General features: G+C 39.7%; 1 protein-coding gene across 3 annotated transcripts in view; it reads right to left on the reverse strand.

Annotated features, from left to right (window-relative positions):
- Positions 1-665: 665 nt before the first annotated feature.
- Positions 666-15,492, reverse strand: part of mdga2a (MAM domain containing glycosylphosphatidylinositol anchor 2a) — a 908,723-nt gene continuing 893,896 nt past the window's right edge. For 2 of the 3 annotated variants that reach the window (XM_072568467.1, XM_072568464.1), the window contains one exon: positions 666-3,288. In XM_072568467.1, the coding sequence (XP_072424568.1) occupies positions 3,197-3,288 (92 nt within the window). In that variant the 3' untranslated portion in view covers positions 666-3,196. The remainder of the gene's footprint in view (positions 3,289-15,492) is intronic. The other variant, XM_072568466.1, reaches the window with a different exon arrangement.

Here is a 15,492-nt window from a genome sequence, read left to right on the forward strand (position 1 = left end):
GAAATTCACAACAGTTGTGCTTGGGTTTTTCAATGAAGAGTTTTAAAAGTCCCACAATATATTGAGGTGTTAGTAAAACTAAATGAAATCTACCAAAAGATAATTTCACTGCAAAAATACTGTTTTTATCTTCAAGTGGTCAAAATGGGCTTTTCCACTTTTATATCTCCTTCCTTAAGCTTATACCTTTAACAACAGTATTGGGATGACATAAAGATGTGTTTTTTTGATGAACAGCAAGGCAGAAGGAACAGCAAGCTTTATCATTTTGGGGTTTAATGTAAACACGTTTTGCAGCTCAAACCACTCTGAAAGGTGACGATGACGAAGACGATGACAAGACAGAGAAGATCCTCACTTGTGGATGTGATCTGGTTCGAAACCTTCAAAAGGTGCAGTGCATTCTGGTCTAATTTTTATAATTGCCCACTCTCATCCTCCACTTTAGAAAACACAGTACCTGCAACATTGCAGCATCTCTTTCAAGTGGGCACACTTGGAGTTTACATTGATCAATCACAAGTGAATGAGGCTGTTTTCTTTCCTCAATGCAGTTCGCTGGCTTTAAAATTCAAATCAAATTGCTATGACATTGGGAGAAATCATTCAAAAATTCAAACAAGAGACAATACGCTTGTAAAGTTTTACAGTTTTTAATACAGGTGTATAAATGGCCTGAGAAAAGTGATAACTGCAACTTCAATGTTACTACTTGCAGTGGTCCACACCAACTGGAAATCAAATGAAAGACTGTACAAAAAAAACATGGTATTGTATTTGTATCAGTTATCATTTTTGTCATCAGTTGCTTCTGCTTGAAATTTGTAAGTCTCTTGTGGCTAATTCTAGATCGAGAACAGAAAAAAGGTTTATTTTTCTATTAGAAAAGCAGACAGAAAAATATTTGAAGTGAGCCAGATCTACAACACAAAGATAACAGGAAATTTTCTTTTCCTAAAATTATTAGCCTATTTAAACAAGGAGGCCAGTGATGATTATTGCAATTGCTCAATAAAAATACTATTACTTCAGCTCAATTTGTGAATTTGGTAAACTAAACAATGTTTTTAGTTAAAAACAGCAAATGGGAATGATAGACGAGAGTCAAGTGAACAGTTGGATTCAGGGCAATAAGAAACTTGCCATTTCACAAAGAATCAGGCTGTGATATAACGAAAAAAATGAGATTAAATAACACAAGAATAGATTTTGAGAAAGGATTCAGAGAAATCCACATCAAATGCAACATATCAGGGCTTAGGATGGCTGTGGGAATGAGCAAATGAATTCAAGCAGAAAGAATATAACTTTGCAAGTTTAAGGGCGTAGTAGAATCTCATTAGATCTCCCTTTTAATTAAAATCTCCCATTCGAGCAATCAGACATGCAATAAGTCACACCATACCTGAAAAGAGGTTTATTGAACACGAATGAAAAATCATCTTGGCAGCCATATTGTCTTGAATATGGACACATTTTCTATGGAATTTAAAATAAAAGTTCAAGCCTCATCATCATCTATTACATCTTGTGCTTTTTATATCAATGCTCTGGATCACACAAATTCTCCAATGCAGTTTTGTTTATAATTCTAATCCAAATTCTTGCATATAGTTGTTTTTTTGTCAATGCTTGGGATTTCAGAGTGTATAATTATGCAATCTTTAGACTAAAAAGTATTTTTTGAATTAATTTAAAAGATCAAATAATTTAAACAAAAAGGATCACAGAATTTTAAAACCAGCAATTTGAGAGTAGTCAAGAACAATTTGAGACCACGTGGCTAAGGTCTGAAGTGTTTCATGTGACTTGATTGTGACCTTGTCCTTTTCTTCTTGAGTTCCAAAGGCAACATTACATTTTTCACCCCTGTTAAAGTAGGAAAATAAGATGTAACAATCGGCACAGATTTGGATAATGGGGCAGAGGCATGTTGCCTTCTTGTAGTCTTCAGTTAAGACTTCAATCCCAAAGAAAACTCCATGCTTGCAAGCCTAAAAATCACAGGTGATTCAGCACAGTTTGTCTTGTCACTAAAGCGCTTTCACACAGACTGCCTATTTTTCAATCTGAATGGAGATTACTGTAAATAAGTTCAATCCATCATCTGTTTGCTACTTCTGCACTGTGCACATTTCCAGAAACCTTTGCTCTGGTGATCGCATTTGCACTCAATAACTGTACAAAGTGATGCTCCCAATATTCTACAGGATCCCAGGTTGCAAGCCACTTTGATGGCTTTAACTAAATGCCTTGTCCAAGGGCTTTGATTGTAACTCGAGTTTCTCTTGGAGGAACGATACAGTGGTTGTTTGCTTTCCTTGCCTGTTATTTGTAGGAATCAGCTGCGACATATATACAAAAGGTTCCACACACTCCATTGTTAGCAGTGCAAAGTGTTTTGTATTGAAATGATTCAGGCAATTCTTCTATATATTTTTTTCCAAATTGAAGGCACTTGGTTTTATGGCATGTCGTGAACAGTGGGTGATTTAGGTTCCTCACTTCAGACAGATGACCAGTTGCGTTATCGTGGCCACAAGCAACTCTTATATAGCCCAGTACTATTTGAGCCCAGTTCACATACAGTGGGCAGAAATGCATGCAGAGACACCAAACATATAATAAAGCACAGCAAAGTTAACAGTGAAGAGGTGGGAAAGGAATAAAACGTTTGCTACAGATGGTTGAGAGATCAGGTATTCACAGCATAATAGACAGTCACAGTTATCGAATACTTTGCTGAAAACTCTGAAGGCAAGTAATTGTCAGCACTTCTTTTACCCTGTTTCCAGTAGGAAATTCCTTTGTTGGCCAACCATTATGTCTCCTGGCGACAAGCATCTCCGTCCAACTGTAATAAAACTAGCTAGATCTTTGTGCTTTGACAAAATTTCTGTAGATCTTTCAGAGTCCATCTTGATGAGTTGTACTTTTGAATCCCTCTAAAGCAACATGGAAAGCTCTTCTCTTTCTTGGGTTCACCACTTTACACATATACAGTTTTTTGTTTGTTTTTGTTTAAATCTGGCATCCTTTCTGATCCCCCCCTTGATGCCTTCCACCATCACACGTACAGTTTGAGTCTGCAATCAGCTGATGAATCTTTGGTAATTATTCTCGAAGGTCCATAGATAAAGATTCATTCTTTGTGCAATGCCTGATGAATCTTTTCACAGCCTCTGCCATAATAAGGTCACCTTCGATGGCTTAACATGGCAATAAGAAGAGTGACTGGAAACAGCCATAAATGTATTAATACGGAGGCTTCACCACCAGTTTTTAAATCTATTTTGAGAAAAAGTGGACATTAGTAAATTGCTTTAAAAGTGTTTCTGAAAAATGTTACTTTCACTAATCACATTAATAATAAAGATTTCAATGGAAGAAAAAATTGTTAAATGGTTATAAGCTACGATTGCTGAATGTACAAGCTTCATCTAGCGATGGAAGATTTTTATCTTGCCCTTTTGGTTAGAGAGGACTATCTGGCTGGAGGTTACTTGTCTGAGAGGAATCATGATCCAATAACACAGCTCTCCAGTTTTGCTGCTACCCTGTAGCTATTTGTTTTTGTGTTGCAAAAACAAAATTTTACTTCATTTTGTCTCACTATCGGTTGGCCTTTGCTGATTATAAAAAGGGAAAAAAAAATTGCAACTGGGACCAATCATGATTATTTTATCAGTGATTTCTTTTCTTTGCTATTAATCATCCAGACTTACAAAGGTAACATCTATTCTTTCTAGAGAGAAGAGAAGAAAGGAAGGAGGGAAACTGGGAAGTTGGGGGTAGGAAGTGAAGACCATTTGATCCTTTGAACCTGCTGCACCACTCAATATGATTATGGTTGACCTGGTGTGGTCTAGGCAAAACACCTCCAACCTCAAACCCCACCCCTCCAACTGTTACTAGGACAGAACCTCTCTGGTCCTCACTTTCCAACCTACCAACCTGGTGTGGTCTTCACTTCACTTTCTTGCTAGAAACCCATAATGCTCAAATTTCTTGTCTATCAAAAATCTAAATTCATTCAAGGCCAAATTAGATAAAGATATCACCTTAACTACCTTCTGTGAAATACAATTAATTATAGTAATGACCCTTTGCTAGAGAAAACTATTCTCCTCCTGTACCTTAAAAAGGAAACCTTATTACTCAATTCCTCTAGTTCTAGTCTCTTCCACAAGAGGGTACATCCTCTGGCTATATACCACATCCAATCTGCTCAAGATCTTATAATGGGAAAAAGAAGTTAGTACAGGGCTCGGGAGGAATGAAGCAGAGAAAGAAAAAAGAAAGTTGAAAGAAGCAAAAAAAGGAAGGAATGAATGAAAGAATAAGAGAAGGAAGAAGGTAAGGAAGAACAATAGAAAAAGGAATATGCATGCATAATTCTTGCATTCAGGAGTTGCCAAAGCAGCTTTTACTTTTCACAGTTATGCTTTAGGAAACACAGTAGCCCATCCTTGCACAAGAAGGCCTCGCAAACATTAAGAAATCAAAAGACCGTATTTTCAGATTTCTTCTACACGATTAGCTCATACATGAAGATGGAAAATTGACTTTTCATGAGATGAAACTATTACAGAGACAGTTGCAATCCCTGTAAAAGAAATTGAATTAGACTATCTTTCAATCTGTTCCCTCAAGGTTCTGGTAATGTCTGTAGTGAGAAAAAGTTTTGAATTTTGGTCTACCCCTCAGATACTTTGAGTGAACTATGAGGAAAAATGCAATTAAAATTAAGGGCCAATTTCCATTTTCTTAAGTCTATGTTTCATTATGGAGTGGTTAAGTCACGTGAAAGGCTTGAAAACAGGCCTTTGAGCATGACACAGCAGTGTTGCCTCTGTTCTGTGAATTTCGATAATTGAACGTTTGTCCCCAGGAGGCTGACCAAAATGGTTCTTATTCTTAGAAATGGGCAATTCTCACATGGTGACAAAACTATTGTGAATGAAACAAGAAATATTCTGCAAAATGTTCAACTCTTTTGTTATGCTCCTTGTATAAAGCTAGCTTTCTCAATTTGTTTCTTTGTCAGGAGGCATGTTTCTTGAATATAACCTTTGGAAAACTTATGAAGCAGAAAATTAGGCAAACATAAGCTATGAAGCAAACATAGTCAGCAACATCAGAAAAAAAATTAATTGCTCAGGTTACAGAAACACAAATCCTAGCAATATACTCTTCTCTCTCAAGCTTTAAATCACTGAACAAACATGAACTCGGTTCTCAGTTTAGTTTCTGATGCCCTCAGTTGTGTGGCTGGCCTGCAACATCTTATCACTCACTAGTTCCTCTATGTGGAAGGAATATTGTTGAAATGTCATTATCAAGTCTGACATATTCCTTAAAAGAATTTGGCTCACTCCAGTAATCATAGAAACATAGAAGAACATAAGAACATAAAAAAAAGGAGCCTGCTCCACCATTCAAGGAGATCATGGCTCATCTTCTACCTTAGTACCCTATGCCCACACTATCCTCATATCCCTTGGTGTCTTTAATATGTGGGAATTTATCGATATCAGTCTTGAACATACACAATGACTGAGCTTCCACAGTCATCTGGGACTGTTAGTAAAAAAACACTTAGTAAAAAAAAGTCTCCTCTTTCTATTTCTAAATGATTTACACTTGTTCTAGGCATGCCAGCCAGGGGAAACATCTTTCATAAATTAATCCTGTTAATTCCTGTAAGAATTTTGGATGTTTGAATGAGATCATTTTTCATTCTTCTAGGTCTAGTCTACAGTCGTTTCTGATACAGGTAGACAACCCTTTATCCGAAATCCCCAAATCCGAAAGGCTCAGAAATCCGAAGGTGTCTTTGTGAAGTATTTTTCTCATTAACAAGGTGGCTTGGCGTCTAAGCAGTTCAACCAACTCCACACCCACTCAATGCATGTCATTCAAATGTGACATGGGTGGGTGTGGCCCAGCACTGGCAGGCCTCAATTCTGTCTCAGGGCCCATAGTACTCAGTGAGTTTGATGTCCAGTAAGATTTTTAAAAATTTCACTGTCAAACAGTCACTTATTCCAAAATTCGTAAGATTCCGAATTCCAAAAACCAATTGGTCCCGAGCGTTTCAGATAAAGGATTGTGTACCTGTATAATGCAATAGTTCCATTCTTGTGCAATCTCGTTTTATAAGAAAATCACACAATGGCAGTGACATTTAAACTAACAAGACTGGAATTGCATTATAGCCAATACACGTAAGGAAAGGTCGGGTTCTACAAATAATGGTATAAATTCTTCAATTGCATTAAAGCAATTTGCGATGAAGAAACACACACTATAGCAGAACTGATTGTAGTTAAACCTTCCCCATAGGATAATCCTTCCATCCCAGGAATTAGCAAGTGGACGTTGATTGCACTTCCTTTACGGCAAGCATCTCTTTCCTTTGGTAATAGGATTAAAAACTACTATACTCCAGGTGCAATTTCACCAAAGTTCCATATAATTGCAGTAAATCACCTTTACTATTATATTTGAATCCGCTTTATAATAAAGGCTGACATACCATTTGTCTTCTTAAATGCTTGCTGTAACTACCAGGTTCAGTTTCAGTGACTCATTCACAAATACAGAAAGTCTCTTTGAAGTGCAATACTTGCCAACCTTTCACCATTCAAGCAATAATCTGCATTTCTGTTTTCCAATGTGCATAACTTCACATTTCTCCATAACGTATTCCATCTGCCAAATTTATGCTTACTCATTTAGTCTCTCCAGATGTCCTTTAAATGTCGTCACATCCTCCTCACAACTCCCACTCCCACCCAGTTTAGTGGTCATCTACAAACTTGAAAATATTGCATTTAATCCTCATATCTAGCTCATTGATATGTGAACAACTGTGGACCAATCACTAACCCTTGTGGTTTCCCAATAGTAGCAGCCTGCCAACCTGAAAATGACCCATTTACTTCTACTCTCTGTGTCTGTTAACTGGTTCTCAATCCACGATAGTATATTCTCCCAGTTCTTTGAGCACTAATTTTGTTTACTAACACCTTGTATGGGACCTCATCAAAAGCTTTCTGAAAATTTAAACATACCACATTCAACAATAACCCCTTGTCTATTCTGATAGATATGTAATCAGATCCATGTTGACTCTGCCCAGTTCCTGTTGTCATGTCCTTTAGTAATAGATTTCAGCATTTTCCCTACAACTAATATTAGGCTAACAGACCTATAGTCACCCATTTTTCTCTCTTCTTGGCAGCACGTTGCTCAGTGGTTAGCACTGCTACCTCACAGTGCCAGAGACCTGGGCTCGATTCCCACCTCGGGCAACTGTCTGTATGGAGTTTGCACATTCTCCCTGTTTCTGCGTGGGTTTCCTCTGGGTGCTCCGGTTTCCTCCCACAGGTGCAGGTTAGGTGAACTGTCCATGCTAAATTGTCCAGAGTATTAGGTGGATTAGCCAGGGGTAAATATAGGGGAATGGGTCTGGGTGGATTGCTCTTCGGAGGGTCGGTGTGGACTTGTTGGGCCGAAGGGCCTGTTTCCACACTGTAGGTAATCTAATCTAAATGGTGTGGTTACATTTGCCAGCTTCATGCAAGGACCATTCCAGAATCTGTAGTATTTTGAAAGATAACCACCAATGCTTCTATTATTTCAATAGTCACCTTTTTCAATGTTCTGGGATATGAATCATCTGTTCCAGGGGATTGACTTACTTTGAATCCAGTTCACTTCTTTAGTTCTACTTTTTCATGAATATTAATATCTTACTGTTCCTCATTTCCAGAATTCCCTAGTTTCCCCATTTATTCTGGGAAGTTTGTCGTATTCCCTCTTGAATACAAATAAAATATTTGTTTAGCTGCTTTGCCATATTCTTACTCTCCATTACAACTTCTTCTGACTCCGCTTGTAACGGACCAAATTTGTTTTCATTGATCCTTTCCTTCTTACATATCAATGGAAACCTTTGTTGCCTACTTTTATGTTTCTCGTTAGTTTATTCTTACATTGTTTTTCTCTTTATCATGTCCTCGACCCTTACTTAAAGAATTCTAAAATGCTCCCAATCCTCACATTTACCATTTTCTTCACAGCTTTATAGATCTCTTCCTTTGATCTAATAAAATCCTTGATTTCCTTTGCCATAGTTAGAACACTTCCTTTGCAGCTAATTTGAGCATAAACGAACATATTTTGTTTGTCACTTGAAGCCTGTGACCAGCAGTGTGCTGCAAGAATCAATGCTGGGTCCACTGGTTTTTGTCATTTATATAAATGATTTGGATGTGAACACAGGAGGTATGGTTAGTAAGTTTGCAGGTGACACTAAAATTGGAGACGTTATGGACAGCAAAGACGTTTACCTGAGAGTACAATGGGATCTTGATCAGATGGGCCAATGGGCTGAGGAGTGGCAAGATAGAGTTTAATTTAGATAAATGTGAAGTGCTGCATTTTGGAAAAGTAAATCAGGGCAGGACTTATACAATTCTTGGTAAGGTCATTGGGACTGTTGCTGAACAAAGAGACCTTGGAGTGCAGGTTCATAGTTCCTTGAAAGTGGACTTGCAGGTAGATAAGATAGTGAAGGAGGTGTTTGGTATGCTTTCCTTTATTGGTCAGAGTATTGAGTATACGAGTTGGGAGGTAATGTTGTGGCTGTACAGGACATTGGTTAGGCCACTGTTGGAATATTGCATGCAATTCCTGGTCTCCCTCCAATAGGAAGGATGTTGTGAAACTTGAAAGGGTTCAGAAAAGATTCACAAGGATGTTGCCGAGATTGGAGGGTTTCAGCGATGGTGAGAGGCTGAATAGGCTGAGGCTGTTTTCCCTAGCATGTCGGAGGCTAATGGGTGATCCTACAGACTTTTATAAAATCATTTGGGTGTGGATAGAGTAAATGGACAAGGTACTTTTCCTGAGGTAGGGGAGTCCAAAACTAGAGGGCATAGGTTTAACGTAATAGGGGAAAGATATAAAAGAGATAGAAAGGAAACCTTTTCTACACAAAAATTCTCTTTCAAGAATTTATTAATTTTATAGAGGAATTAAGGATTTATAGAGGAATAGGATTGTGTGTTTTTGTATGGAATGAGCTGCCAAAGGAAGTGGTGGAGGCTGGTACAATTATGACATTTATAGTCTTAGAGTCATAGAGATGTACAGTATGGAAACAGACCCTTCGGTCCAACCTGTCCATGCTGACCAGATATCCCAACTCAATCTAGTCCCACCTGCCAGCACCCGGTCCATATCCCTCCAAACCCTTCCTATTCATATACCCATCCAAATGCCTCTTAAATGTTGCAATTGTACCAGCCTCCACCATATCCTCTGATCCTTCAGTCCAACTCATCCGTGCCAAACATCTGGATGACTGTATGAATAGGAAGGGTTTTGAGGGATATGAGCCAAATGCTGACAAACGATATTAGATTTATATCGGATATCTGGTTGGCATGGATGAGTTGGACTGAAGGGTCTGTTTTTTGTACTGTACACCTTGATGATTCTATGACTGTATCTATTGCCTTTCTACCACATCTTTTAACTTTATTTCTCAATCCATCGGAGCTAAAGTGTTCTGATTATTTCATAGTTTCTTTGGTTTAGATTTAATCCCCTATTTCGACTACTTCAACTACATCACTTTCAAACTTATTGTAAAATTCTATCATATTGTGGTAACACTTCTCGAAACAAGACTACTAACTAGTCCATGTTCATCGCACATTCCTGGATTTTAGAAATCTGCTCCCTCATTGGTTCCTCAATGTACTGTTTGGGAACACCACCTCGCAAACTTTCCAAGAAATCATCTTACTCAACATTAGTATTAATTAGGACTACCCAGCCTATATGTAGATTGAAATCTCCAATGATTACTCTACTACCCTTCTTGTAAACACTTATTTATTGATTTATACCATGATTTACATTGTCACTGATATTTGGTACTTCACACCAAAGTTTTGTGTTCTTTGCTCGTTCTTGCTATGATATCTTGAACTTTGAAACTAAGTATTGCTCAACAGTATCAATGCCAGCTTTAATTGACAGAGCCACACCACCACCTTTTCTCTCCTTTCTATGGTTCATGAATGTGATACTCTGTGAATTCATGTCCTGGCTTTGGTTTACTTATTACCACATCTTTGTAATGGCTTTTGAATCAAACATATATATTTCTATTTGTGCTAACAATTCATCTGTTCTATTGTGAATGCTGAAGGCATTCTGATACAGAGCCTTTAATTCAACATTTTTAATGTGTTTGCAAACTTTGGCCAGAGTTGCTGGAACACTCTTAAATGTGTCATCGCTGTCCCTTGTCCTTTCATCTCATACTTTGATTATCACTACCGTTATTGCTATTCAGGTGAATCCATCCCAATAGTAGAGCACTGACTTTCCCCAAAGCAGATACCAGTGCCCCACACACTGGAACCTACTGCTCCCACAGCAGATTTTTACTTTTATTTACCCTTTTCCTAAAACTTAAGTGGTTAGACCATGATAGGAGGATATTCAGCCAGTCATGTGCTATAATGTGATCAGTACATAGAACTTGGATAACAGAATTATCCACCAAACATCTCAATGGCAGTCTGTAAACTTTCACATCTAACATTTGACTAGAACTGTCGTCAATGCCATTCCATTAATTTCAGATCCGTGAAGTACTCAAAATAATAAAGGCACTTGTATCTGAATAGAAGAACCAGGTTAATTAAAAGCATTAATTCCTCTATAAAATTAATAAATCCTTGAAGGAGAATTCATTTTTAATACACCACATGAATATTCTCCACAATCTCCATCAAGTATTTGATGTTACATATTGGCAGCTATGCTGAAAAATAAATCCCAGCGTCTGACTGGGAGAGAGGATGTGGAACAAAGCACAGCATCTTTCCTCTTTACCCAGACCACTCTAGCTCATAATCCAAAGTGACACCACAGGTCCATGTTGTTTGTTGTTTTCCTTTTGTAGACTTCTAAAAATATATAGCTCACAAAGGAAATGCTGGCATCAAAGTCAGCCTGGTACAGAGTTCACTGAATGCCTCGCAGCTAATGACCAGCTGGCTATGAAGTGTTGGCATTCAATAATGATGGCAGTCAGACGTTATACTTTAATTTAACAAGGCAATAAAATTTTAACATTGCTAAATTAACAGTGGCAATTATGTCAATTATTGGGAGATGGATGTAATTAATTTTAACTAGGCTGCAATCCATGAACTTTTTGATTTTTAATTTTTTTTTTCCTAAGTATACTGAGACCAGAGTTAAACATAACATGGTCAGTGCAATGAAAACATTAATATGTGCTTTAAAACAGTGATAGCTCCCTGGAATCAGTGTAGCAGGGTTACTTGTCTCCAATACCCATAGGGGGCTTATTTTATTGGGAAACAATAGGGTGGCATGGTGGCTCAGTGATTAGCACTGCAGCCTCACAGTGCCAAGGACCTGGGTTTGATTCCAGCCTCAAGCAACTGTCTGTGTGGAGTCTGCACTATTCTCCCTGTGTCTGCATGGGCTTCCTCTGGGTGCTCTGGTTTCCTCCCACAATCCAAAGGATGTACAGGTCAGGTGGATTGGCCATGCTAAATTGCCCCTAGTGTTAGGTGCATTAGTCAGAGGGAAATGGGTCTGGGTGGGTTATTCTTTGGAGGTTCAGTGTGCACTTGCTGGGCCGATGGGCCTGTTTCCACAACTGTAGGGAATCTAATCTAAGAACGTGCATGATTATGGAATGTCTCAAGCACTTCTGATCAATTTATGACTTTTGAAGTATAGATTGCCTTTGTCTTGTAACGAAGTGTTGAAATCAGTTTATGTAAAGTCCCACAGATAGAAAATTAGGAAAAAATGTGGTTGGGGAATGAATGCTAACCAGAACACAAACATCTTTGTTCTTTTTTAGAGATCACAATAAAATGTTTTTAACTTCAAAATGAACAAATAAGCTGCTGTCAGTTCAGTATTTCATCTGAAATACAGCACCATGACACTGCAGGACTTTGGTTAGAGGAGACTGCACTGTAACAAAGAGGGAGTACTACCTATCCACTCCATCCTCCTCACTGATCTATCACCTTCATCCCCACCTCCATCCATATTGTACTCTTGGCTACCTTCTCCCCAGCCCCACCCCTTCCCATTTATCTCTTCACCCCAGAGGCTTCCTGCGTCATTCCTGAGGAAGGGTTTTTGCCCGAAACGTCGATTTTCCTGCTCCTCGGATGCTGCCTGACTTGCTGTGCTTTTCCAGCACCACTCTAATCTGCACTGTAACAAAGTCAAGGGACCAGACTTAGAAATGTATGGGCTCCATTCACCAGTTGGTGAGACTAGGCAAACCCGCTCAAAAATTCTGCATATCCAATTTGCAATTGATTGACAATCAGGCAATTTTATTGAGCAGTGTAGGGCTCCTTATTATGGTCAGGGCGATATCCTGCCTCCATGAGAGGGAAGCTGCTCAGCGACCATCAACTTCACTGAGCTTTGACAAAGGGTCAGTTGACTCGAAACGTCAACTCTTTTCTCTCCTTACAGATGCTGTCAGACTTGCTGAGATTTTCCAGCATTTTCTCTCTTGGTTTCAGATTCCAGCATCCGCAGTAATTTGCTTTTAACCCCATTGTACTGGCAGCCCTCGGCCTTCTTTACAAGCCCCTGACGAATCCTACTGTTGGGCACAAGCTGCACCAAGGAGAAGGGATGCCCCTCATGAGACCATGGGCAAAGCCAGCCGGCTTGTGCACATGGTGTAGCCCTCACTTACCACACATTATGTACCAACGAAGCTGGCAAAGAAACTTTGAAGAACTTCAGCTTCTGAGTGGGAAAGCTGTCCTCAACTCTTCTCACCCCAAAGTTGGTTGAGGGAGCCCGAAACACTCCCTATTTACCCCAATTAAATGAGAGCCTCTGCCATTTCCACCACTTACAGTCAGACCCCATCAGGACAGATATATTTCCCTCACCACCCTTACCAGCCTTCCACAGAGACCATTCCCTCCTCAACTCCCTCCCTCGTTAGGTCCACACCCTCCGCTCCCAGCCCCTTTCCTTGCCACCGCAAGAGGTATAAAACCTGCACCCACACCTCCCCTCTGTCCAAGGCCCCAAATGATCCTTCCATATCCAGCAGAGATTTTCCTGCACATCCAAACACCTCAACTACTGTGTCTGTTGCTCTCAATGTGGTCTCCTCTACATTGGGGAGATAGGACACCAAGTTGCAGAATGTTTCAGGGAACATCTTTGGGACACACACACCAAACAACCCCATCGCCCTGTGGCCAATCACTTCAACTTCCACACACACACACACACACACACACACACACACACACACACACACACACACACAAACACACCACCCCCATCCCACTCCACCAAGGGCTTCTGCCTTGGGACCTTCCAACCACATGACATCAATATCAATTTCACCAGTTTCCTCATCTCCCCTTCCCCCAGACCTTATCCCAGATCCTACCCTCCAACTTGACACCACCCTCTTGAACTGTTCCACCTGTCCATCTCCCTTCCCACTTATTCACTCGACCCTCTGCTCCGATCTATCACAATCACTCCCCCATCTGCATCCACTTATTGCCTTCCTGGCCACCTCTCCCCCCAAGCCCAGCCCCAGCCCCAGCCCCACCCCCACCCCCATTCTCCTATTTATCTCTCAGCCCCCTCCTCTCCCCTCATTTCTGATGAAGGGCTCTTGCTCGAAACATCGATTCTCCTGCTCCTCCAATGCTGCCTGACTGGCTGTGCTTTTCCAAGGCCACACTTTTCGACTCTGATCTCCAGCATCTGTAGACCTCACTTTCTTCTCGGGGTTAAATTATTACCAATTCTCAGAAAAGAAAGGGAATTAATTTCCATACAAGATTATACAGTTAAATCTCAGAAGAAAACTGTTTCTCAGTTGTATTCTTACTTTGCAGTACATTATGACATTGCATGAGACTGAGAGCATATGAATCACTGAGACTACAGAATCACAGAAATGTTATAGTGTATCAGAAGGCCATTTAGCCTGATGGATTTACTCTGGCTGTCTGAGCATTTTAACTCTGTGCCACTCTCCTCCTTTTTCCCTTGCTTTATCCTTTGTTTCAATTTGAACCATCATTTAATCGCCTCTTGAATGCCTTCATTCGTCCTAACTTCAGCACACCTACGTGATGTGCATTCCAGATGCACATTTCTCACCATGTGAAATGATTTTTCTCAGATCCCATCTGCTTCTTTGGTGAAACATTTTAAGACTGTACTTGATATGGTTTATGAGTTTTCTTAAAATTTTGAAAACTTCTATCAAATCTCCTGTTAGCATTCTCCTCTCTGAGTAAAACTGTCCCAGCGTATTCATTCCTCCCTCAAGGAATCATTCTCTTCTGCAGTCTTTCCAATGGATTCACGTCCTTTCTATAGTGTGTCATCCAGAAATGTACACAATATTCCAGCTGAGGTCTAACCAGTGTCTTACGTATCTTCATCATAACTTCCCTGCTCTTGTATTCTACATCCCTTCTTTATGATGCCTAGAATTTTGTATGCTTTATTAAAAGCTCTCTTTTCCTGCCCATCATTATTAATGATTTACATGCATGTACACCCAAGTCTCTCTGCTCCTGTACACCCTGTAGTATAGACCTTCATATTGTCTCTCAATGTTCTTTGTATCAAAGTGTATCATCTTACACCTCCTTGCAATGGCTCTTGTGGTACAATGGTCCCTTCTTCTGGTTCAGAAAGCCCGGGTTTGAGTCTCACCCACTCCAGACACGTGTCAAAATATAGGCAAAAGTGAGGACTGCTGCAAATGCTGCAGATTAGAGTTGAGAGTGTGGTGCTGGAAAAGTATAGCAGGTCAGGCAGCATCCGAGGAGCAGGGGAATCGACATTTCAGGCAAAAGCCCTTCATCAGGACTGTGTCAAAATATGCCTGAGCAGGTTGATTAAAAATATCAACATTTCTTTGCATTGAATTTCTATCTGCAATCTACCTTCTCACTCAACCAATGTAATAAGGACCAGGCCAGACCCCGTCAAAATATTTCAAGGAGGTAGCCTAGATCTAACTTTTTTTTTATTTTAAAAACAGGTGTGAAGTGGATATTCCAGGTGTGATGCAGCTTGTCAAACAACTCAGCCTTAAACAAAACAGAATATTTTTAAAACACTACAGTTGAAACACAAACAAAAGAAAACAGAATTTAGAATAACTTTACTTGAAAATTCAACCGACTCAACACTGCAACATAACTAAGGAGCTGTTCCAATTCCTGTAACATCCCATAAACACACCCCTTGGCAAAACATAAATCCAAACACAGGTTTTTACAGGCAGGAAAGCTTTCAGAGAGAAAAGTCAGCCAGGGATCATCTGCTGAAGCATGAAATATTTTCTCTGCTGCAGCTTTTGTGCCTGCTACCAGCAGCTTCTGCGCTGCAACAGAACCA

Source organism: Chiloscyllium punctatum, chromosome 4, assembly GCF_047496795.1.
Source record: "Chiloscyllium punctatum isolate Juve2018m chromosome 4, sChiPun1.3, whole genome shotgun sequence".
NCBI classification, from domain to species: Eukaryota; Metazoa; Chordata; class Chondrichthyes; order Orectolobiformes; family Hemiscylliidae; genus Chiloscyllium; species Chiloscyllium punctatum.